At 35.7% G+C, this 25,894-nt stretch overlaps 1 protein-coding gene across 6 annotated transcripts in view; it reads left to right on the forward strand.

Moving 5' to 3' along the window:
- Positions 1-17,369, forward strand: part of Ppig (peptidylprolyl isomerase G) — a 25,177-nt gene extending 7,808 nt beyond the window's left edge. For 3 of the 6 annotated variants that reach the window (XM_034494894.2, XM_034494895.2, XM_076928877.1), the window contains exons 2-14: positions 94-161; positions 527-604; positions 694-768; positions 1,147-1,254; positions 1,528-1,572; positions 2,667-2,754; positions 4,013-4,042; positions 4,134-4,273; positions 8,562-8,769; positions 10,865-11,032; positions 13,120-13,207; positions 15,704-15,840; positions 16,016-17,369. In XM_034494894.2, coding sequence (XP_034350785.1) covers positions 544-604; positions 694-768; positions 1,147-1,254; positions 1,528-1,572; positions 2,667-2,754; positions 4,013-4,042; positions 4,134-4,273; positions 8,562-8,769; positions 10,865-11,032; positions 13,120-13,207; positions 15,704-15,840; positions 16,016-17,126 — 2,259 coding nt within the window. In that variant the 5' untranslated portion in view covers positions 94-161; positions 527-543 and the 3' untranslated portion in view covers positions 17,127-17,369. Of the gene's footprint in view, positions 1-93; positions 162-491; positions 605-693; positions 769-1,146; positions 1,255-1,527; positions 1,573-2,666; positions 2,759-4,012; positions 4,043-4,133; positions 4,274-8,561; positions 8,770-10,864; positions 11,033-13,119; positions 13,208-15,703; positions 15,841-16,015 lie in introns of all 6 variants that reach the window. The other 3 variants (XM_034494896.2, XM_076928878.1, XM_076928879.1) reach the window with 2 other exon arrangements.
- Positions 17,370-25,894: the final 8,525 nt, after the last annotated feature.

Below are 25,894 nucleotides of genomic sequence, written 5' to 3' on the forward strand. Positions count from 1 at the left end.
CATAGATGATTTATTTTTGGTTTTGTTTGGAAACTTGAGTATTTTTCTTTAATATCTTACATTTTAATCAGAGCTCTCATTTTTCTTTCTTAGGAGCAAAACGATTGGCTCAGTTATCCTTGGTGGGTTTTTTGTTTTTTATTGTTTCCTCCAACTTAAAGGTAATGTACATGTTTTGTTCTCTAGTTTTATAGACTTAATACAGTATTCTGTATGGGGTAGCAATCTGGTTTTGGTTGATAAAATAGAAATTTATTATATGATAATGACTGCTCTTTTTAGGGGCGCATTTACTAAAATTGGAACAGTAAAGAAGATTAGCATAACTCCTGTCAAGTAATTACTATGCCGTAATCTTTAAAGTCTTTTTTGTTTTCCTCAAAGAATAGTCTGATCCCCAAAGAAACAAATTTAAAAGAAATTTAACCGTTGTAGTTTATGTGCAATAGATTTTGCTTTTAGACATTAATAGAAAATCTTTGCCATTTTAGTTGGCTAGCCTAAAACTACCATATTACACTCACAGATTGAAGTGTTGGAACCATGGGAATAAAGGTCCAGCGTCCTCGATGTTTTTTTGACATTGCCATTAATAATCAACCTGGTAAGAATATTATTGTTTCTAATTAACATTTTTATACTAGAATATAAAATTGTAGTCAAGAAATTTAAAGCAATTACCTTCTTTTTCAGCTGGAAGAGTTGTCTTTGAATTATTTTCCGATGTATGTCCCAAAACGTGTGAGAACTTTCGTTGCCTTTGTACAGGTTTGTTTGCGTTTTCAATTGTAATTCCTAGAAATACTAGCTGTGAGCCCTGCATTGGGGTGAAGACATATAATGTCAAAACTTAGGCTGAGGCAAGAACATGCATTCAAGACCATTCTGAGCCACATGCAAAGTGTGACTTGCCTGTAATCCCAACCCTTAGGAAGCCGAGATGAGGATTATGAGTGTAATGGCAGCTTGAGTTACATAGATAGACTTGGGTTCAAAAAAAATCCAAGTTAATTAGTCAATTAAAAATAAATACTATTGTAATACAATTTTATATGAAATTGATTTCTGTATTCTCTAGAAAAATATGGGCTTTACTAATGCTTCAGTCTTTTCTTTTCATTGATCTATGACTGTTTCTTTCTCCAGGTGAAAAAGGGACAGGAAAATCAACTCAGAAGCCATTACATTATAAGAGCTGTCTCTTTCATAGAGTTGTTAAGGATTTCATGGTTCAGGGTGGTGACTTCAGTGAAGGTGAGACTGAGTCCCATAAAAGACAAAACATTTGTATTTTTTGTTAAACATAAAGGTTTTGGGTAGTGTGTGTTGAACATGGAAGTAAAGATCAGAGGACAATTTACAAGAGTCAATCCTCTTGTTATTGAAGAAATTTAAACCAATTACCTTTTTATAATTTGTTATGTTCCTTTGAGTGTTATTGATGCAGAATCATTTGTATACATACTTGATGAGGAGTATTTGACTGAGTTTACTATCTTGAATTCTAAGAGTATTTTTCATAACTAGGGAATGGAAGAGGAGGAGAATCTATTTATGGAGGATTCTTTGAAGGTAAAGTTTTTACATTTAATTGTTTTTTAGTATTTTTTACTCATTTCGTTATAAATTACATTAAGTCTGGAATTTGAGTTTTCATACAACTATACGCATATGAATATAGAAATAACTTAATGGTTTTTATATTTTACTTTTGGTATTCAAGAGAATATTGTTTCAAATTTCTCATACTTTTTTCTCACTCTAATCAAAGATTAGAAGAAAACCTTATTGCTGAAGTAAATAATGTTCTGATGGAGGTTAAGTTAATGAGTCTAGACAATGATGTTTATCTCTCCATGCTCATGAATGACAGGGATAAAATGCAAGGAAATACTTCTGGACTTTTACAGTATTGCTATTTATTTTCAGTACAGTGCTGGGATCAAATCCAGGGCATTGTTCATGGTAGGCAAGAATTTTTAAGTATTTTAGACTCAAAGATAGAGTGCTTGATAGCATGCATGGGGCTCTGAGTTCAGTCTCTCACACCAGGGAGGAAAAACTAGAGATAAATCTAAAATTACAGCAGTAAAAGTTGGCTCATCATAGATTCTTCCTTCCTTCATAACCTGGCTTTGTTGTTTATGCTGTGTTTGACAGTAAAGAATACATGCAGCCAGGCATGGTAGCAATGTTCTGTAATGCCAGCACTGGGGAGGTTCAGGAGGAATTTGGAGGCCAACTTAGTTTAATGGCAAGACCCTGTCTCAAAACAGACAGGAAAATATCCATTGTGAACAAGAATGGAAAATGAATTTTTGTGAGTGTGATGTATACGCACATGTGTAAGCAAATGTGAACATTTCTTCATGTGTACAGACTAGAGGAAGATATCAGGTGCGCTACCATTCTGCCTTATTTTTTTGAGACAGACACTGAACCCCAAACCAAGCTATCAGCCACCAAGTCCTAGCAGTTTTTCTATTACTACCTCCCACAGCACTGAGGTTACACGTGTGCAGTGATCAACATGGTTTTCTACATGGGTCTTCATGTTTGTACAGCAAGCCTCTTAACCACTGAGCCAGCTCTCCAGCCTTGGAAAATAAGTGTCTTGGAACTTACACTTCTAATATAACTGAAAAATGTCTTCTCTTTATATACAGATGAAAGTTTTGCTGTTAAACACAACAAAGAGTTTCTTTTATCAATGGCCAACAGAGGGAAGGATACAAATGGCTCTCAGTTCTTTATGTATGTATTTAAGGTCTCAAATATCCCTGCTAACCTTCCCCATTGCCTTTATAAGAGAGAGATTGTAAAATTATAGGAGAAGTGAAACAATTACTGAGGGTTTAGTAGAATGGTTACTAAAAGTCTCAGGTGATAGAGCTTGCTGAAAAAGTAATAGGTAGCCTAAGGCATTTCCACTGTCAAAGAACAAACTCGGGAATCCATCCACCACATTGGGTACTATCCTTTACTGTACCCAGCTTTCTATATGAATTCTAAGGATCAAACTCAAACTTGTACACCAAGTACTCCATCTAGCTGTGAGAGATTTTATGTACCAGTATGTCTCTACGTAACCAAATACCAGGTTTCTAACTACTTCTCAAGGTTGACCTTGAATAAAAGGGGCAAGGGGTGCTTGCAAAAAAAATGCATTGAACAATAAGTGCTTTCTTTAGATTCAGTTGAGTTTGTTTTGAAAGAGTCTCTTGACCAGGCTCCTTGAACCCCATCTTAGCTTCCCCAGTACATGTACCATTATGCTCTTCTTTGGAGTTGACCCAATTTAATTCAACTTTTCTTCAACATAAAATTTTATTCAATATCACAGATACCAAGCTCAAAAGCCTAGAGAAGTTGAATAACATAAATAAGCCTGTTAGAACATGGAATCTCAGCTATTAAAACCTGTGTTGAAGGAAACAGGAGCACTAAGTACTGGTCACATATTCCACATATTTTCAGATATTCCAGAGAGGTCTAGAACTTGGATTTTCATGCAGAAGTACCTACAATTAAATGTTGGCAGTTAATTTTTAAAATATATGAAACTAAATGGACTGTTGCTATTCAGGTTCAACAAATATATCTCAAGAGCCATCAGACTGACTGTTCCCACCTCTCTCAATTTTTGAAAAACCCTCCACTTCAACTGTTTAAAAAGTTAGGGTGAAAAGCACCATTGTTAAACCCATAAGTTAGTAGAATGATTTGGTAAATTTGGCAGTGTCAATACAACAACATCATATAACCAGTAATATTTAATAAAAACCTAGGTACAAGTGGATAGAAATAACTCTAAATGTCAACTACATGCAGTTACTGTACAGTAAATAGGTATGGCTTTTATATTTGGAACAAACTTTTTAAAAACTTGTATGGGAAACCCTTTGCACTCATGAGGTTCTGCTATGTAAGGATAGCATGTGATTTTTTTTTATTTTAGAGAACCTAACTTTGTTTTTCTGTTTTTATTCTTTTATCTGATGACTTCCAAAAGAACAACGAAACCAACTCCTCATTTAGACGGGTAAAGATTATTTTACTATCTTACAGCATACTTTACTTTGTTGTATTAAAGTAAGAATCTTTTATATAGTGATCTTTACTTGACATTTTAGGCATCATGTTGTTTTTGGGCAAGTGATCTCTGGTCAGGAAGTTGTGAGAGAGATTGAAAACCAGAAGACAGATGCTGCTAGCAAACCGTTTGCTGAGGTTCGGATACTCAGTTGTGGAGAGCTGATTCCGAAGTCTAAGGGTAAGAACGGGTGCACAGTTAAGGGAACTCTTGCTCAGATGGCAAGATTGTAAGCATGAGGTTTTGTGGGTTTAGATATATTCTCTGCTGTCAGTTTTTTTCTACATTGTGTGTGCTCCTGCATGTATGTGTCTGTGTCACAGCACAGCCTCATTGATGGTTCTTCAGAAGTCATAGACAATGTATCATAAGTACAATATACAATAAGAAAATTAGGGCTGGAGAGGTGACTCAGCAGTTAAGAGCACTGACTGCTCTTCCAGAGGTCCTGAGTTCAATTCCCAGCAATCATATGGTGGCTCACAACCATCTGTAATGGGATCTGATTCCCTCTTCTGGTGTGTCTGAAGAGAGCAATGGGGGTGTATGCATATGCATAAAATAAATAAATCTTTAAAAAAAAGAAAATTATACTTTTTATAGTTAATGTCTGAAAATTGAACAAATTCCATTACTATAAAAAACAAATCTCAATCTCTTTCTGGTTTTTTTCAAAAGTAATGTATAAGGTCATTTAAGATATATTTCATACACTTGGTAGGAAAAATGAGCTTTTAATTAACATGTGCACTGTGATAAGTGTTCATACACACACTGTAATAAAATCAACTGCTGTGTGCCCTTTTTTTTTTTTTTTTTGAGAAAGAATTCCAGTGCAGAATAAAAGTAGGAGTTGGTGAATCAAAATTTCTTAATTATGGAATAAGTTATTTGATAAAGTCAAATTACTTTGATGGATATATTATTTTCATTTTGCTTAGAAAATATAGATCTGGTATTTCTTTGACTTACTCATTGTGAATTAATTTTCTTTTAAAAACATCTTTAAAAGTTTACTATCTCCTACCCTTTGGTTATTAAAAGTATATATAAGTAGATTTTTCAGTTTTTGTGTCTGCATACCCACTCTGTTTTAATGTTTTAACAGCTGTGATGTTCTTAGATTCAGATTAATAATTGGATTCATGAGACAATACAGGTTTCATTCCACTCAAAGTTGACTAAGAAAGAAGATACAGGACAGGAAATAGCATGGCTAGTGTAACAGCCTTTTGGAGATTTCATGATTTCTGTACACAGCTTGATTATGCCCCAAGACCTTTATATTTGATATGTTAGTGATCTAGAGGAACGTGACTGTGTAGGCACGGGCTGCCTTAGTTTGTTGAAACCTTTGCTGTAGCGGTCTGTTCAGCTTTTACACTTGTTTCCACAAGCTGGTGTAGTGCTGCTGCATAAAGACCATGAATCATGGTCAGTGGTCAAGGTTCTTAGTCAAGGACATAGTAACTTCAGAGAGATGCTTTTTTTATTTTGGATTTAATATGCTCCAATAGATACTGATTTTAAAAATACCAGGCTTGTAACAAGGAAGCCAGTGGTGTCCAAAGATGCAGATGTTTTTTTTTTACTTAACCCTTGTTGAATATTATAGAGAATCTTAATACATATAAGTATAATAGGCATATTATTCATCATCCAGCTTCAACAGTTCACACATGGACAGTTTTGTTTTACCTATCTCCATACAGTTTTTTAATTTTTATTTCATATGTATTGGTGTGATGGTGTCAGATCCCCTGGAACTGGAGATTCAGAAAGTTGTGAGCAGCCATGTCGATGCCAGGGATTGAACCTGGGACCCGTGGAAGAGCAGCCAATGCTCTTAACCACTGAGCCATCTCTCAAGCACTCCAGATACACATTTTATCTATAGATATTTTACTTTTTCCCTTAAGATATGACTTTTAAAAGATAGCTGGTGCCATAATCTTACATACTCCTGTTGATTGATCAAAAACTTAGCAGTGTTCTGATTTCTAATTGTTTTTATTAACGTTAGTCATTTTGTTGCTAGTCTGGACTTAAGGGTTGAACATTGAAATTGGTACTGAAGTTGTTTTTGTTAGTTTGTGCCAGGTGTAACTATAGTCCCAGCTACTTGGGAAGTTGAGATGTAGAATCATTTGAGGTTGGAGCTTGCCATATAGCTAGGTTATTTGTGATGTAGCATTTTCCATAATTCTACTTTTCATAGTATTATGCTTCTGTTTCAAATAACTTAGTAGATCCATTTAGAAAACTGAAGAGAATCAGCTTTGTTTTGTTTTATTCCCCCAGTTCCTGCCCTCCTCCCATCCCCTTTTGAGACTAGGAATCACACAGGGCTGTCTGGTTTTTCTCTGCTCTGCAATTGGTGTTCATTCAGTGCCTCAGGAGTTTCCAAAAGACACTCCAATAGTAGTGCCTTTGTTCCTTATTGCTGGAACTCTTCTGATAAGAAGCAGCATCCCGCCAGGCGGTGGTGGCGCACGCCTTTGATCCCAGCACTTGGGAGGCAGAGTAAGGATTTCTGAGTTCAAGGCCAGCCTGGTCTACAGAGTGAGTTCCAGGACAGCCAGGACTACACAGAGAAACCCTGTCTCGAAAAACAAAAACAACAACAAAAAAAAAAGAAGCAGCATCCCTTTGTTTATTGATAAAAATAATATGTAGGAAAATCGGAATGGTTTATTTATATTTTAATTTATTAATACCATAATGACCTGATGGATTTAAGTCTTATTTATTTATTGTTTGCTAATTTATTGAAATTATTCTTTCTGTATATCCATGTTGACCCATTTTTGGCCCGAATAAGTATTCTCAAATCCATTCTGGTTTGAGTTAGAACAGCTTTAAGTGGGTCAGGTTCTATCTTTTGAAAAATTCATATGTCCTATGTGTGATAATTTTACTTATGTTAATATGTTCCTAAAAGCATCCAAGTTTCAAGACACTTTAAAAAATTATTTCCTAAGCTGAGAAGATGGCTGAGTGGGTAAATACGCTTGCCATGTAAGTTTGATGACCTTAGTTTAGTCTCTGAACCTACCTAAAAGTGGTACTCTACAAAATTATCCTCTAACCATGGCACACACATCATAGCACATGATAGTAATAACGAAATAATATTTAAGAAATTGATTGCCAAGCTAGGTTTAGTGGCTCACACCTTTAATCCGAGTACTCAGGAAGCAGAGGCAGGCGGATATCCAAATTTAAGGCCTGCCTGGTCTACAGAGTGAAACCAAAAGAAAAAAATTGATTCCTTAACTCAAAATAAGATTTCAACTTGAGACTTTTTTGTAGAAACATTTGTTAAAAAAGATTTATTTATTTATGTATGAGTACTTTATCTGCATGTATGCCTGCATGCCAGAAGAGGACATCAGATCCTGTTATGGATGGTTTGCGAGCCACTGTGTGGTTTGCTGGGAATTGACTCATGGCCTCTGGAAGAGCAGCCAGTGCTTTTAACCACCAAGCCAACTCTTCAGTCTTTTGTAGAGACTTTTAAACATAGTTATTATTGACAAATTAATTCTGATTATGAGATTGTGCTTTAAGCTGTGTTTCTGATCATTAGAGGAATGTGTACTCAGTCATGGAAGTTGGAGCTTGGTGCCAATGAAATATTCCTTCCTGTGTTAACAGAGTAATGTGTTTTGTTGTTTGTTTCTTTAGTTTTTTTTGTGTTTTTTTTTGTTTGTTTTTACCTTCAGCTTTGATATAGGAGAAGAAATGGAAAACTATAATACTAGAAGCTGGGGAATCTAAGATGTTACTCTTTGCTTAAAATTTTTCTGTTCAGGGCTGGAGAGATGGCTCAGTGGTTAAGAGCATTGGCTCCTCTTCCAGAGGTCCTGAGTTCAATTCTCAGCAACCACAGGGTGGCTCACAACCATCTATAATGGGATCTGATGCCCTCTTCTGGTGTGTCTGAAGACAGCTACAGTGTACTCATATAAAATAAATAAATCTTTAAAAAAATTTTCAGTTCAAATGTTTCTTAACATTAATGTTGTTAAGAATTTGGAACTTGCTTATTTATTTATTTATTTATTTTGATTTTTTTTTCTTTCTTTCTTTTTTTTTTTTTTTTGAGACAGGGTTTCTCTGTGTAGTCCTGGCTGTCCTGGAACTCACTCTGTAGACCAGGCTGGCCTTGAACTCAGAAATCCACCTGCCTCTGCCTCCCAAGTGCTGGGATTAAAGGCGTGCGCCACCACTGCCCAGCAGAGCTTGCTTATTTTTAGAAATACTTTGGCTTAATAGAATTCTGGTTCATGAGTCTGGAAATATGGGTTCTAACCCCAAGTCCTAAATGTTTTGCCCTCTCTTTAGTTGAGATGACTAAATGAACAAAATATCTAATACTGGACTTAACAAAAATTTATAGAAAAAGTTAAGTTTTAACCTCATAAGTTTGCCTGAAATTACTGAGTAGAACCTTTTGTTTTTAAAGTTAAGAAAGAAGAAAAGAAAAGGCATAAGTCATCATCATCATCATCATCCAGTGACTCAGACAGCTCAAGTGATTCTCAGTCCTCCTCTGATTCTTCTGATTCTGAAAGTGCTTCTGAAGAAAAATCCAGAAAAAGGAAAAAGAAACATAGGAAAAATTCCCGAAAGCATAAGAAGGAGAAGAAGAAGCGAAAGAAAAGCAAGAAAAGGTATTTAATACTAGTGTTGTCTATTAAGTTTTTTTTAATCAGTTATGTAAGAGCATTAAAATAGAAAGGTTTTATGGCAATGGCATGAATGAGATCATGCAACAGAAGTTGCTCTTAGTTAAGTTTATGTTCTCCCAGTGAAGTGATGCTTTTGATTTTATGTTACAGGACTTTTAGTTTGGTTTCATAGAGGCATTCCCAGTTCTTCAGGCTGCCTCAAATTCATATTTTTTCTGCCTCATTCTCTGTTGTGTGATAGAACTTTTCAACAAACATGTCTACTTGCCCCAGATAGGAATCCATGACAGAATAAAGTATAGATACTCAAAGTCCAACTTGGTAAACCAGTGAGTTTTATTGGGGTTACTCGTAAGAGCAGAAATTACTCAGACAGTCGTATAACCAAAAGCCCACCCCAGCATAGGTGACAACTTATAAAGCCAGAAACCTGAAGCATATTGCACATCCTACAGGGACTCCCAACAGGTTGACTCACGTCCTTTCCAGGTGCCAGAATTGATCTAAACCTCTTCCAGGCAGCTTGGTCAGTTTCTGCTTCTAGGCAGCTGGTCTGGTCTAAGAGTCATTTGCAGTTTGTCTTGTCCGAGAGTCTTTGTAGTTTGACTCTGCTTTTGCAGCTAGAGACTTAGTCTTGTCAGTTTCAGGGACTTCATTAGCTTCCTGCAGAAAAGAATGTTTTTATCTCTCTTTCTTTTTTGGGTTTTTGTTTTTTTTTTTTTTGTTTTTTTTGTTTTTTTTGTTTTTGTTTTTGTTTTCCGAGACAGGGTTTCTCTGTATAGCCCTGGCCATCCTGGAACTCACTCTGTAGACCAGGCTGGCCTTGAACTCAGAAATCTGCCTGCCTCTGCCTCCCAAGTGCTGGGATTAAAGGCATGCGCCACCACTGCCCGGCAGAATGTTTTTATCTCAGAGGAAACTGTTACACCACATCCAAGTAGCAATGATTGCAGGTGCATAACATCATTCTAGGTTTGGATCTTTTATTTTAGAGATGTGTAAGATAGATTTGAATTACAGCAAACCAACAGTTATGTCCCTTGCTTTATAGCAGTACATGTAGATCCCTTTTTCTCTTTTGCTTTGATAGAATTATATGAATTGAGAGCACATGATTCTGTCACTATTTTCTGCTTTTGTTTGAAATGTGTTTATATTAAAACTTAAGTATTACCTTAAACTTAAGTATTACTAAGTATTACTATTACCTCAAAAGCAACTAATTTCTTTAGTTTATATTTGTATAAAATTTTGTTTGTATGTGCATAGGTGCTAGCATACTCTGCCCACAGAGGTCAGAAGAGAGCATCAGATCCCCTGGAACTAGAATTAGAGATGACTGTGAGCTGCCATGTGTATGCTGCTATTGAACCTGTGTCCTCTGGAAGAGTAGCCAGGGCTTTTCACTACTGTGCCATCTCTCCAGCCCTAGCCTGTATTTTAAATTTGTCAGAATATATTACCTACAGAGTTTCTTTTTTTTTGTTTTTGTTTTTGTTTTTTCGAGACAGGGTTTCTCTGTGTAGCCCTGGCTGTCCTGGAACTCACTCTGTAGACCAGGCTGGCCTTGAACTCAGAAATCCGCCTGCCTCTGCCTCCCAAGGGCTGGAATTAAAGGCATGTGCCACTACCACCGCCCGGCCAGAGTTTCATATTTAAGATCTATATTATAGAAAAGTATTTTTGAGTTTGGTAGCAAATGGTTTTTTTATTTGGTTGAGTTGGTTGGTTAGTTCTGGGGAATGGAGGGAGATTTTTACATGATCACATCTTTGAAAGGGACAGGTTGATATATATTATTTTGATACTAAAGAAATGCTGGGTTGATGAGATGAGTCAGCACGTAAAGGCACTAGCCATCAGACCTACTAACCTGAATTTACACTGGACTAAGATAGTGAAAGGGGAAAGGTGATTCCTGCAGGCGGTTCTCTGACCTCTCATGTGTACCATGGCATGGATGCTTATGCACACATTCTTTTTAAATGTAATTTTAAAAAGAAAAATGCTAACAATTGGAAATTTTAGGTAGGTACATAAAAGCCAAATGTAACTTACTTTGATTTTACCTGTTAAGCCCATCCAGTGAAAGTGAAGCGGGAAATGTTGATGCACAGCCCCAGTCTACTGTCCGTCCAGAAGAGATCCCTCCTATACCAGAAAATAGATTTCTAATGAGAAAAAGTCCGCCTAAAGCTGATGACAAGGAGAGGAAAAACAGAGAGAGAGAGAGAGAAAGAGAGTGGTATGTGAATGTGTGTATTTTATAGTTCTGTTATGAATTAGCATACACGTTTTCTTTTTTTCTTTTTGAACTGTATTTGTTTTTGACAGTATTAAACTGCTGATCTTATCAAACCCTCTTTTAGGAAGGAAAACAAAGGTGCTAGCAAAGCTCCTGTTTTGCTAAATACATAACATAAATTACTAAAAATAACTTCACTTATCAGCAGATTTTGAGGAAATAATTCTGCAGTGTAAGTGTAGTATGTGTCAGGTGCCATTCCACATGGGATTAGTAACAAGGTAATGTTGGGCCAATAAAACAAGATGGTATTTTGCTATGTTGCTCATACAATTTTTAAAAAGACTCATTTTGCTGTTTGGTTAATTCTGTGTATGTGTGCACACATCAGTATATACATGTGTTCATATGAAAATATATATATATATTGCAAGATCCCTCCTGAACTAGAAACAGATTCCTAATGATTACAGGTCCTCTGAAGCTCGTAACCAAACAAGAACAACAGAGGGATAGGAAAATGTGTGGATTTCCCCCTGGACCCTGTGGCTTAAGGAGATGCTCAGATCCTACAAGTTGTCCGAGCATGAGAGCCGTAGTTTCATTGCTGGAATCTCTGTTAAAAAAATAAAAAGTTGGGCGCAGTGGCATGCTTGTGATCCCAGTTCTGGGGAGGTTAAGATGGGTGAACCCTTGGGGTTTTCTGATCAATGAGTTTAGCCTACCCAGTAAACTCCAGGCCAGTTAGAGAACCTGTTTCAAAAAACAAGTTGAATGGCTCCTAAAGAATGATATCCAAGGTTGACCTCAGATCTGCCCTCACAAATAGGTGCACCTGAATTTACATACACATGCATTCACAAACAGACACCCCAAAAGGAAAAATGAAGTTTGTTTTATAAATTTGTATAAAAGTCTTGCCCTTCAAACCTGACTTTATACTGTAATGAAATTTGAGATGCTCAGTTACTTTAAATAAATGAATAAATTTATTAATGTTACCAACTTTATTTTGTTTTAAAGGATTTATTTATTTAGTTTATTTATGAGTACACTGTAGCTGTCTTCAGACACACCAGAAGAAGGCATCCAATCTCATTATGGATGTCTGTGAGCCACCATGTGGTTGCTGGGATTTGAACTCAGGACCTCTTTAAGAGCAGTCAGTGCTCTTAACCGCTGAGCCATCTCTCTAGCCCACCAATTTTATTTTTTATGAGTCATTTTAATAATGAGATGGCAGGCTGGAGAGATGTCTCAGAAGTCCTGAGTTCAATTCCCAGCAACCACATGGTGACTCATAACCATCTATAATAAGATCTGGTGCCCTCTTCTGGCCTGCAGGCATACATGCAGGCAGAACACTATACATAATAAATCTTTTAAAAAATGGTATGGGAAAAGTTTTAAATTTTTCAAATCTTTTGTAGTCGTGATGAGAAATATAGTTATAAAATGGAAAAATTTATAATCATAGTACAACAAAATATGCCATGCTTTGCATAATACATAAAAACAAAAGATCTTTAAAATTGGAATGATTTTGATTTATTGAGTGTAAAACAAAAAGTAAAAGAATTGATTTGACTACTAAAGTTAAACTTTTCAAATATCACTTATATTAATGTTACTAATGAGCTGATTTTATGTATAATTTAAAGTTTCGTGTTTGAGATATATCATAATATGAGTAGTATTTGGCTAATTCATACCAACTTGTCTCTGCCTAATATATATTGCTTAATTTGTCCATAATTTTCTTCTAATGCACAACTATTCATGGTAAATAAAGCATTTTGTAATTTTTCTTTCTCGTTTGGAAGCCCTCTGGACTATATAATATTTTGGTTTCCTGAGCATTATCAAATCAGCTTTACCTTACCAATAAGTATTTCTTTCCAAGATCAGTCACATTCAAGGTGGTAGTAGTAATGCCAGCTGGGATCTGATAATAGCATTTTGTGCTAAAAACTCCTAATCATGTAAAGGAATTTAAATGTATTAATTTATAGATCAGTAAAGCTATAGTTTCAAGATTTCTTTTTATAGAAGTAATATGTTTAAACTTTCCCTTTGCTTGCTTCTAGTAATCCACCTAACTCCCAGCCTGCTTCATACCAGCGACGATTCTTAGTTACTAGGTCTGGCAGGAAAATTAAAGGAAGAGGACCAAGGGTAGGTGATTCTTTGTCAGAAATGTTAATAATACTTCATTTGTCTTTCTTAAGAGTTCAGAGTGCTGGCTCTGAATTTATGATTCCCCAGCACTACAAGGAAAAAGAAATTTAATGCTTTAAACAATATTTTTACATGTCATTTTAGTATTAAAGTTACTAAAAACTCAGGGGATATTCATGTTTTAAATTATGCATCCCTTAGATTATATATGTACATGGTTTAAAATGGGATTGAGATGGGTGTGGTGGTTCATACCTTAGGAGACTAAGGCAGGAAGATTGCTGTGAGTTTGAAGCCAGCCTAATCTACATAATGAGTTTCAGGCCAACTTGGACTTAGCTTGAGATCCTGTCTCAAAAATAAGTAGCATTAAAATAAAATCAGAATATAAAGGGTATTGAAGCCTTTTGACTTTTGGTAGTTTTCTACTCATTATAGCTCTATTCTTAATAGAACTAAATAAAAATTAATGATATATTCTCTCTTTCTCTCTCTCTCCTTTCCTTTCTCCCTCCCTCCTTCCTTCCTCCCCAAAGTTTTCCCATCAGAATTTAAATAACTTTTTACAAAGCTTTTTTTTTTTTTTTTTTTTTTTTTTTTTTTTTTTTTTTTTTTTTTAAGAAACTTAGCTATACTTTATATCTTAGATTTTGGCTTCTTACCCAGTTGTTCTACTTTCTACAGTCTGTTGAAAACAGCATTTCCAGTCTGGTTGATTCTAAATTACAAAGTCTATTGAATCCTCTCAGTCATTACTTAGTATCTCTCCTTAAAGTATTCTCTTTAGCCGGGCAGTGGTGGCGCATTCCTTTAATCCCAGCACTTGGGAGGCAGAGGCAGGCAGATTTCTGAGTTCGAGGCCAGCCTGGTCTACAGAGTGAGTTCCAGGACAGCCAAGGCTACACAGAGAAACCCTGTCTCGAAAAACCAAAAAAAAAAAAAAAAAAAAAAAAAAAATCTCCTTATTGTTTCATCTTATCTTTTCCTGTCTCTTAAGCCAGTCTATCTTAAACGTAGACTACTATTTTGCATCCTGTATATGACCTCTATGTCAGGACTCTAGTTCATTTAAAATTGCACATAGACAGGCTCTTTTATTCCTATGGATGGCTGATAATTCACAGCTCCATCTGCTCTTGGCACTAAAAGTTTGACTAATGAGCACCTCAAACTTACCATCAAGAGAGTGCAGCATAACCACTTACTCTGCGAGCTCATAGCTGTTTAGGCTGCTGCTTACAGTGTTTCATGTGACCACCTGTGTACTTCTTTCTCTAGAGCCAAGAATCATTTTTATTCTCTTTCTTTTCAATTCTACGCAACTTATTTATGTCAACTTTTGTCATTTTTGTCTCCCCACTACTTTGACCTGTATCTGCATCTATAAATCTTTACTCAATGCTGACTCAAGTTAGAATGGCTTCCAAACTTGTATTTGGTAGAAGGCTTTTGTTTTTGTTGTTGTTTAATCTGTCAGTACAGATTTAAACTTAAACTTTAAATGATTACAGACCCCAAAGAGCTTTTGTTCATGTGAGTTATATTTATCAATATTGATTCTTTTAGAAATTAGAGCAAAGAAATGTTCATCACAAGTAGAAGTAGCTATAAAAGTAGTTACATGTTTTGTAATCTGAGTGATCATGATTGACAGGTGGAAAGGGCATATGCTGTATTTAACAATTGTCATAGTCAATAAAAAATGCAAATCTGGGCTGGAGATGAAGCTCCACTGATGGAGTATTTGCCTAGCATGCAGACATCCTTACATTGAATATCTTAGCACTTTTGGGCATTGGGCAAATCTGATTATGTTAGTCCTATAGTATTGATTTTAGGATAAACTAAAAAATAGCATAGACTGAGCCCTCACAAAAAAAATCGGTTCTGTTTATTTCATCAGTATGGTCAAGTTTTGCTTTCTGTTGGGATTTTTAGCTTTAGCCATACTTGACCTGTCTTGTGATCATTTCTAAAATAATGCTGTTTCTGTCCCAGAATTTTCAATACAGAGCTTTCTTATATCTTCCATGTTTTGCTTCATCTTTGCTTAGGTAACTTATAGACATTCTTTTATTTTTAGCTTTTATTATTTTACGTGATCACTCTCCTATACTGAGATCGTGCTTTGATTGTTTTACCACCATTTCTCCTTCTGTAATCATTCTATTGTGGTTTAATTATGTGATTATATATCTACTAATTTTTTTCTTTTAACTTTGTAGAATGTAAAGTTCTAAATCTTGACTTACTGGTATTTCTTTAGTAAAGTGGTTAGCCATCCATCTGAAAACTGAGTAAATTTTGGTTGAACAAAAGATTTCTGTGATTTTATTCTGTTTCTCATGATGTTTGCCTTGAAAAGTGATGATATGTAACATTCAAATAAGAACTTGGGAATTTGTAATATACAGAATATTAAGTATGTATCTTAGGTATGGTGTTGCTTTTAAATTTTTATATGGTCTTTTTTCCCCTTTTTATTTTCTTAAGCGTTATCGAACTCCTTCCAGATCTAGATCAAGGGATCGATTCAGACGAAGTGAGACTCCTCCACATTGGAGACAAGAGATGCAGAGAGCTCAGAGAATGAGGGTGTCAAGCGGTGAAAGATGGATCAAAGGGGATAAGTAAGATTTAATTGTTATTTAAAATTAGTGATATTTTTTACTGTTGAGCACAATGATTTTATTAGGAGCCAGTTTATTTCTGTATACCTTATAGAAAACACAGTAGCACTATAATTTACATGCTGTTCTTTTCCTAATAATATTTCCAAATATCTTTTCTTCCTTTACTTTTTAGGAGTGAGTTAAATGAAATAAAAGAAAATCAAAGGAGCCCAGTTAGAGTAAAAGAGAAAAAAATTACAGATCACAGACACATGTCTGAGAGTCCAAATAGAAAATTAGAAAAAGAAAAGAAAGTTAAAGACCATAAATCTGAAAGCAAAGAGAGAGACATCAGAAGAAATTCAGAAAAAGATGATAAATACAACAAAAACAAAGTGAAGAAAAGGGGCAAATCCAAGAGTAGGAGCAAGAGCAAGGAGAGATCCAAGAGTAAGGAGCGAGACTCGAGGCACAGTAGACACGAAGACAAGAGGGTGAGGTCAAGAAGTAAAGAAAGGGATCATGAGACTACTAAGGAAAAAGAAAAACAGTTGGATTCTAAAGGGAAAGATCAGGAAAGGAGTAGAAGCAAAGAGAACTCCAAACAGGTAGAATCAAAAAGTAACGAACATGATCACAGCAAAAGTAAAGAAAAGGATAGACGTGCACAGTCCAGGAGTAGAGAGCGGGATCTGACTAAAAGTAAACACAGTTACAACAGTAGAACAAGGGAGCGGAGCAGAAGTAGGGACAGGAGCAGAAGAGCGCGGTCCAGAAGCCATGACAGAGATCGCAGCAGAAGCAAAGAGTACCACAGATACAGAGAGCAGGAGTATAGGAGAAGAGGAAGGTCACGAAGCCGGGATAGAAGAACACCAGGACGATCGAGAAGTAAAGATAGGAGGAGAAGAAGGAGGGATTCCCGGAGCTCAGAGAGAGAAGAAAGTCAAAGTAGAAACAAAGAAAAATATAGAAGCCAAGAAAGTAAGAGTTCACACAGAAAAGAGAATTCTGAGGGTGAGAAAAGATTGTACTCTAAAAGTCGTGATCAAAATAGCTCGAATAATAACAGGGAAAAGAAAGCTGATAGAGATCAAAGTCCAGTGTCAAAAACAAAGCAAAGCGGTCAGGACAATGAAGTGAAGTCCTCCACGTTAAAAAATCAAGAGGATGAGAAGACCAGATCCCCAGTGGAAAAAGAAAACCAAAAATCAAAGGGTCAAGAAAATGACCATGTACATGACAAAAATAAAAAATGTGATCATGAATCAAGCCCTGGAACAGATGAAGACAAAAGTGGATGAGTGAGTTGTGTACACTTATTTCCTCCCTGTCTCAAATTTTAAGTTTTCAAGACTTATTGTTGAACCTTCCTTTGTTTTTTTTGTTGTTTTCATTGTTTTGGAGTTGTTTTGTTTGTGTCCTTCCCCCCCCCCTTTTTTTTTTTTAAATGTGGACTTCATTGAGTTGATCTTTTGATAATCTGCTACCTGGATAATTTGTACTGCTAAAGTTTTAATAAACTTGAAATGAAAAGAAAAACAACACTTTGGTGTAATACTGTGTGCTATGTTAAACTCTTATGTATTCATTTTGGTGTTGCAGCAGTCGATAGCAGCCTACTTTACTTAGTCGGCACTCGGAAACAAGCTTAACCGTTGGTTGCAGTACATTGTTTTACAAGCTTGTGTTTCTTTTGATACAAATCCCTTTAGAAACCACATGAAGTTTTGTATAGCTTTTTGGATTTTGGTTTTTCATTTATAATTCATGGGCTTATAGCAGTTTCCTTAATTAGCAGAAGCAGGATCCTTGTGTGATCTTAAACCTTCACTTGATTTTACAGTTGTTTGTACTTTACTTTTTTTGTGCTTTATACCTTATACTTTACAATTCCAGCTGTAGCTTGTTTCTACTGTCCACGTTGCTCTTTGAGCTGTAAAAATGAGATGAGTGCTGTTTTCAGTTCATGTGCTGATTGAGCTTGAGTTGCTGTCATACAGCATTTGACAGGAATTAGACCTTGGAAGACCAGCCTGTAATTTTCAATCCTTTGTTGCTTTTGGTGTGAAGAGCTGAAGTTGTTGCTTTTTAAAAACATGTTATTACCTTTTTCTACAATTTGAAAAATGCATTTCTCATTAAAACATACTACTTGTGTAGGTTCTTAAGCTAGACAGATTCTAAAAAGCGTTAGTATTGGAAATAAGATTTTCCTATTTTGGCTATTAGCCTATATCACATTGAGTGTAAATTCTGCATGATTTTTTTTTTTTTTTAAACTTGGACTAACTTCTCTAATTCTCATAGCTGTGAATATGAAATGTCAAGAAGATGCATCTTTCTATATATATACACCATAATAGGCTGTAGCATGTTTGTGACTCTGGTTTCTTTCTGTTCAGATGGCTTTAGACCAGTTAACATTAATGCTGTTAACATTATTTTAACTTGGCATGTATAACATTGCCATATAGAGTAGGATAGAAAGTTGCAAAATATGATGCCGTACAGAGTTAAACACTAAACATATCCAAAGTCCATTCAGAATTTTGTGTGTTGTATTTTGCTATTTTTGTGATGTGTGGCCTTTTATTCTGTAATATCCTTCTAAATAAAACATTGAACATCCAGCAAACACAAAACCTGCCTCATTTGAGAAATATTTCAAAAATCCAATTAATAGTAGCCTTTAGAAAGTTTTGTACTCTAATATTTGTCAGTATAGTGTCTAATCTTACCAAGGTAGCTTCTCGGTAAACCCAGTACCTTTTCAATGATATTTGTACTGAATAAAGTGATGCTTAATATACTTCCATTATTTATTATTATGGTAAGGTATATTGGGCATTGTAGCTGATACAGAATGAAGAGTGCAGTGATTATAAAACTATTTGGAACATCCTAAAGCAAATACCTACAATGAATTCTTTACAAATTGTTTTTCTTGATGGGAAAAATTAATATATACATGATCTTTACATGTTTTAAAAAGTTGATTATGTCTTAAATTCAGTTGTGTTTTAAAACATATTCCAAAACTACCTGATCTTTAAGAAAGGAATTTCAACGAACATTTTAAAATCCACACTAAGTAAAATTACTTTTTTTTCTGATCTAGAACTTTTACCTGTTATTACATACATTATAAACAAGGACTTTACAGTTCTTTAGGAAAGTAAACATGGGAGAAAATTGGTAATGTCTGTAATATCCTCCAAGAGAGCAGCTCAGTGCTGAGCATTTATAGGCTCCCCCAACTCCTGCTTTGTTAGGTTTTTTGTTGTTATTGTTTTGTTTTCTTCAATATAACAGATAATGGGGTAAAGAGTTGAGACAATCATTTAGTTTTTTTTTTTTTTTCAGAATAAAAAGTGTATCTCAAAAAAACTAACAGCATTAATTGTACCCCAAGATTCACAGTTAATTGTTAAGCAAAGCTCAAGTTCTTGTTTTAGTAATTATACTAGTAGATTTTTAGTTATTTGCATGTCATATTCCCAAAACTATTTCTCATTTCACTTAACCATCACATTGGCTTTATAGGAATATCGAAATTTACAGTTAATTTATAATTTGTCTTAATACCCTTTGAAAGTATTTTCACTTGTTTTTATTGCTTGATTCCAAAGCTGAGGAAGTTCTTTCAATATGTAAGACTTTAATGATTATTGTATGAATTATTTTTCTGGGTAAGTTGTCTACCACAGAAATTTGACACCACAAAGAGATCCTTAGAGAAAGTAAAGCTACTGTTGGCATTGTAGCCGATACAGTAAAGACAAGACATGTCTTGGATCAGATATCCACAGTGAATTTTGGCAATAAGGAAGCCACTGCTTGTTTAAAGCACTCTTTGACTTACAGTTATGCTATCATATAACTAGTTTTATTAAATTACTTTATTGGATCCCTTAGAATTTGTCAAGAATTAATCTGCTAGCTCTTTCTTTGCCCCAGTGTGATCCAGCTGTTCACAGGCTTTGCTTGTATTTAGTGGTAGGTGTTAAACTAAGGACCATCATGTTCTGGATATGTACATGCTGGGTTTCTGGTATTTTGGGTAATAGTATTAACTGCTCCTCCTATTTTAGTTTCAAGAGACTATTTAGAGCAGTTAGTATAGTTGATACTTTGTTCCACATGGTAATAGCTTTTATCATGGAACCTTTTACAGAAAATTTCTGAAATTTCCCAGAAGGAACTTGGACTTAACTGATTGGTATAAAGAAACTAAATGAGCGTTTTTCATTCTTTTGTTTCTGTTTACTGTAATTATTCCTTGTAGGGTTTATGCATTTACAGTTGACAAGCTGTGTAGTTTGATAAACTTTAATTATAAGAATATTTTTTTAAACTAATTGTTTTAAAAAAATAAAGTATATCCCAAGGAAATGCAGTGCTGATTGCCATTACTGCTTGCCGTGGGCTTCTCTTTGGTCTTGAAGGGATTCACTTGCTGTGTGACAAATAATCAACAAATTACATTTTTTTCTTTCTTTTCTTTTATTTTCTTCTTATTTTTTTTAAAAAAATAAATAAACAACAGGCCACCCAGGCCAGAGAAGGCAGTGTTAATGGTTTGGCTCATTGCTCTCGCTGTCTCACCCCTCGTGCCGGAGGATGTAAGGGCATTCATTGATTTGTGTTTCTGGTTTTAGTTTTCTTTTATAGACAGTTCCATGTTACTAAAAGCACATGCTCTGTATTTTCTGCCCCACCCTCTTTGTGTGTTTATAGCATTTTTGAAAGATTGATACATAAATTGGGTATTTCTATGGGATCTTAAGGCGTGGCTGCTCTCTGTAGAGGGGAAAGCATAATTAAGTTAATGCACTTCTTTTCCTAGCTCCAAAGTAAAGTCACTGTGATGTATATTTTTTTAATGGAATTTAGAAAACTTGTTTTCTCAATTGTAAAATTAGTTTAAAAATGCTGCTTCTCTTATCATTAGTCTAGTAAATGTTGAACTGTTTTATGCAGATTGCATTTTACAAAATTTAAACTTCAAAACTGTATTAACTTTTATAGTTAAACATTGTATTAAATAAAGTATACTATAATAAACAATGTGGGATTGTACTTTTTATTTGTCTGATTAAAAATTAGGTAACCAATAAAATATTTTGTTATATAATAGAAATGTAAATTCATTTGTATTTTGAGAAAAAACAGGTAGTTGACAAAAATGGCTGTGGTGGCTTACACCTTTAAATCCAGTACTTTGGGGCAAAAGCAAGTGGATTTCTGAATTGAAAACCAGCCAGAACTCAGTAGTGAGACCCTAAGAATTACAGGGTTGGTAAAAATACAGCAGTGAGTAAAGGAGATTGCTGCCAAGCCTGCTGACTGCAGCTGAATCCCTGGGTGGGACCCACATGATGCAGAGAGAACTGACTCCAGCAAGTTGTCCCTTGAGCATGTGTGCTTTGACAAAAGGTAGACAAAAAAAAAAAAAAAAAAAAAAAAAATGAATTTAACCAGCAGTGATGATTTCTAAGTTTAGAAGTAAATTCTTGTTCAAATGTTTTAGCATGATACTTAAAGCTTGGTAGGGTTTTTTTTAATCTCAGAAAATTTTAGACCAAATTTGGGATTTATGTTACCACATTAAAATTCTCTGCTTTTTAATTACTCTGAATTTCCTAGTACTAGAAACTGCAATTTTTCTGATTTGTTTTTTTTTTTTGGGGGGGGGGTGTTTTGGTTTTGTGGGATTTTGGGGCTTTTTTGTTTTTCGCTGCAATTGTTTTTGGGTTTTGGCTTTGTTTCAGGCTGGCTTCAGAGTCAATAGGTCAAATTAAATATAGTCAAAGATGAGCTATCACACCCAACTTATATGATGCAGACAATTGAACCCAGGATTTCATACATGTTAGGCAAATATTTCAACAGCTATGTCTCTACCTACCTATGAGTTTTAATACTAGTTGTAAAGCTATTGTCACTTTTTTTTTTTTTTTTTTTTTGAGACAGTATCCTACTTCATCGACCAGGCTGGCCTTGAACCCACAAGAAATCCACCTGCCTCTGCCTTTCAAGTGCTTACTTAGCATAAAGCTATATTTTTAAGATGTATAAGACATAGTATTTTGGGTTTAGTATAATTTAGATAATGTTTAGGGAAAATGCCCACAGTTGAGAGTTAAATCATTGAAAATGTGTTTATTTTCTATTGTATAGGTAAAAACATCTTGAGTGTTCTATGGTTTGTATTATGTTAATGAGTATATATTACCTTGCCTTTGCATTTCAATAATTGTATCATTATCCTTAAGAATACCTAGCAAAAAAAAAAAAAAAAAAAAAAAAAAAGACCTAGCAGCTGTGCTCATACAGTAATTCATAGAGCTAAAGTATCCTAAGAATGTTTTGAGGTTTTGATAATTGGTTTTTTGTTCTGTAGCCCAGGCTGGCCTCTTCTGGAGGGGAGTGGGGAGTGGTGGTACACCTGAAGTCAGAGAATAGGAATTGGTTCTCTTCCTCCGCCATGTGGATCTCAGGGTCAAACTCAGGTTGAAAAGCACTTTTACCAGCTGAGCATCAGGTATAAGCTGTCACAGCTGGCCTTTTATTTCATTATTCACTACAAGTCACTGCTGAGATATGTTTTGTGCGAGTGTTGGTTATAGAACAATTTCTCAAGCCTCGGAATCAGATTGAACACCCAACTCTTTGCCGTTATTACATTTGTGTGTGTGTGCTCGGGCGTGCAAGCGCGATTTGAATTTTATTCTAGTAAATGTGGCCTTACAGAGAGAATCTCATCAAAGGAGTGCTTCACTCAACATAAATTGCCCTAAGCTAGTATTAATCTAACAAGTGACATACTGTTTATTTCCTTCAAGCTTTAAAAGATCTGTCCCTTTGAGTTTATTATGGTCTCAGGACATCTTTGCACACAATTTAGGGATCTGTTACCGTGTTCTTTTTAAATGGCTGATGCTTTGTTTTTTTAAGGAAGAGCTTAATTTTTATTTTATTTGGTGTCTCCTATGCAGCTCTGGCTGTCCTGGAACTCACTATGTAGACCAGACAGACTTTAGACTCACAGAAATTCCCTCTGCCTCCCAAGTGCTAGGATTAATGCTGTATGCCAGCACACCCAGCTGAGTTTTGGGATACATTAAACTTCACAGTGATTTGGGGTAAATCACATCTTTCAAAGTATAGATGGCTATTAAGTAACAGAACTATATAGTCTTGAGTGTGGGAGTCACTGCACTGTGCAGTCTGGGTGTTATGAGGTCCTGATATATACAAATTTTCCTCTTTGTATTTTACTGGTGAAAGAGACATGTAAATTTTTTTCCTCAGTGGATTGTGACACCAAGTTTTGCTGTAGGGTTTGGAAAGATAGCTAAGCAGTTAAGAGCAATATCTGACTGCTATTCTAGAGGACTTGAGCATAGTTCCCAGCACCTGGATGGCAGCTCATAGCCATCTGTAACTTCCAATCCCAGGGGTTACAACAACTCTCTTCTGGCATCCAAGGGCATTGGGCACACAGGTGGTACACAGACATATACAGACAAAACTGCCATATAAATAAATTGAAAATTTTTTGCTATAAATTTTTATCTCTGACATATGACTTATACCTTTGATATTCTCCTTTGTAGGAATCAGTCTCCAGTACACTGTCAAAAGTATGAAACATTCACAAAGCTATTACAGATTTGTAATAGTAAAGGACAAGAAACTACCCAAATATGCCTTTGCCAGCTGTTGAATGAACTAGCACACTCATGCAGCTAAATCTGCCAGGGAGGAAAGGAAAAGCAATACACTTTTGATTTTAAAAATAAACAGTAGGCACTGGAGAGAGCTCAATCTGTAAAGTGCTTTGTCATGCAAGCATGAGGACCTGTATTGGATTCCCACCACCCATTTAAAAGCTGGCCATGGTGATATGTATTGATTCAAGCACCAGGGGGAGGGAGAATAAAGACAGAAGGATGAGCCCCTGCTTTAAAAAAAAAAAAGGCTTTTGAGGAACACCCAAGGTTCATCTTCAGCACACACACAGAAAGGGTCCACAGTGTGGTGATGCCTGAATATAATCTGAGTGGTTGAGGAAATGAGATTAGGTTTGAGACCAGCCTGAGCTACATAAGGTCTTGACTCAAAAAAAAAAAAAACCAACCCCCCCCCCCACACACACATGCAAAAACAATCACCAAGGTCAAATTCCAGCACAAACTAATCAGACACACAACCTCACAGTCACTTAGAATGCGGGTTTGTTTTTATTGTTAGTAAGAGTATGGATCTTTAATGGGGATGCAAAATAGTGCTAAGCTTTAGAAAGTAAAGCAGCAGGAGTGCTAGCCCACCCTTGTAAGCCATGAAGACAGATGGGTGGTAGAAAGTCAAGAGCATGAGAACCGTCTGGGCTACAAGACATGTCTTAAGAGTAAGAAAGAAAAATTTAAAGACATACTGGGACTGTGGAGATGGTTCAGTGACTTGCTGCTCTTGCAAAGGATCAAGGTTTTGTTCCCAGTACCCACATGGTAGTTTATAACTATTGGTAATTCCAGTACCAGGGAATCCAGCACACTTTCTGACCTTTGTGGACACAAGTCATGCATATGGTGCATATACATACTTGCAGGCAAAACATACACATGAAAATCATTTTTTTAGGATGTGCTGTAGGATTCTACCTATATGAGTTATTTAGCCAGATTAGATGGTGCAGACAGTGTTTACAAAAGTGGAGGGAAGGAGGGAATAAGGGAACAGGATAATTTGAGTATAGAGTTTCAGTTGCAGAATGACAAAAGTCCAGAAATTACAGAAAAATATTGTGGTGCTTGGAATAAACTTGGCCCATGGGAGGTGCTACTATAGCCAACAATGTGTGGCCTTATTGGAGGAAGTGCATCACTGTGAAAGTGGGCTTTGAAGTCCTATATGCTCAAGCTCCGCCCAGTGGGGGAGAGACCCTCCTAGCTGACTGAGGAAGATAGTCTCCTGGCTGCCTTCCAATCAAGATGTAGAACTCTTGGCTCCTCCAGCACCACGACTGTCTGCACACTGCCATGCTCCTTGCCATGATGATAATGGACTAAACCTCTGAACCTGTAAGCCAGGCTCAAATAAATGTTTTTTTTTTTTTTTAAATAAAAGTTACTTTGGTCATCCTGTCTCTTCACAGCAATAAAACCCTAACTAAAACAAATATAAATATACTTAGCACTATTAAGTCATACTTGGAAGTGTATGTTTAGCTCATGTAGCACATGTTCTTTGGTTTTTTTTAAACCACAATTTAAAAAACTAAGGGAGGTGCAGTTCATAAAAACTCAATGAACTTGTATATCAAGTAGACATAACTACATATATAGAAATATTTTAAGTAATTTCATATCTAGGAGATACACTTTACACACTACACAATAGCCCACAGAGAAGTTGAAATTATATAAAGCATATTAGTAATAATGAAGTTTTGAACAATTGAAACAACTGAATGAGAAATTGAATATACACATGGATTTCTGATGAGGAAAGTACTATCTCTGATTCAGCCAAAAGAACAACAAAATACTGGCAACATGGTACACAACACAGAAACACACTGAAGTCCACAGCATGGCTACACTCTTACAGAATAATTAGGACAGGACTGGGACAAAGCAGAGGCTGTGTGGAGGGAAAATGGGGAGGTACTGCTCAATAGGTTCAAAGTCATCACTACACAATCCTGTGGGAGCACTTTATCCTACTGAAACCACTTTAAATGAAATGGACATTGTGTGACTGAGTATATAGCCCAGTCAATAAAGTGAGGAGCTGACTTTGACCCTCAGAGCCACATGTGGTGGTACAGCCTTGTAACCCCAGTGCTAAGGAGGTAGACATAGGCAGATCCCTAAGACTCACTGGCCAGCCTGCTTGTTGAGTTCCAGGCCACTGAGACATCCAGTTTTCAAAAAAAAAAAAAAGATGGATGCAAGTGTAAGAAACAAGGCTGTTCTCTGGAATCTACACACACATGCACAGGTACCCAAGGTTTTATGTGTACTTACTGTAAATATTGCAAAGAATCAAACCAGGCAACATA

The sequence above is a fragment of the Arvicanthis niloticus genome, chromosome 2 (genome assembly GCF_011762505.2).
Source record: "Arvicanthis niloticus isolate mArvNil1 chromosome 2, mArvNil1.pat.X, whole genome shotgun sequence".
Classification (NCBI taxonomy): domain Eukaryota; kingdom Metazoa; phylum Chordata; class Mammalia; order Rodentia; family Muridae; genus Arvicanthis; species Arvicanthis niloticus.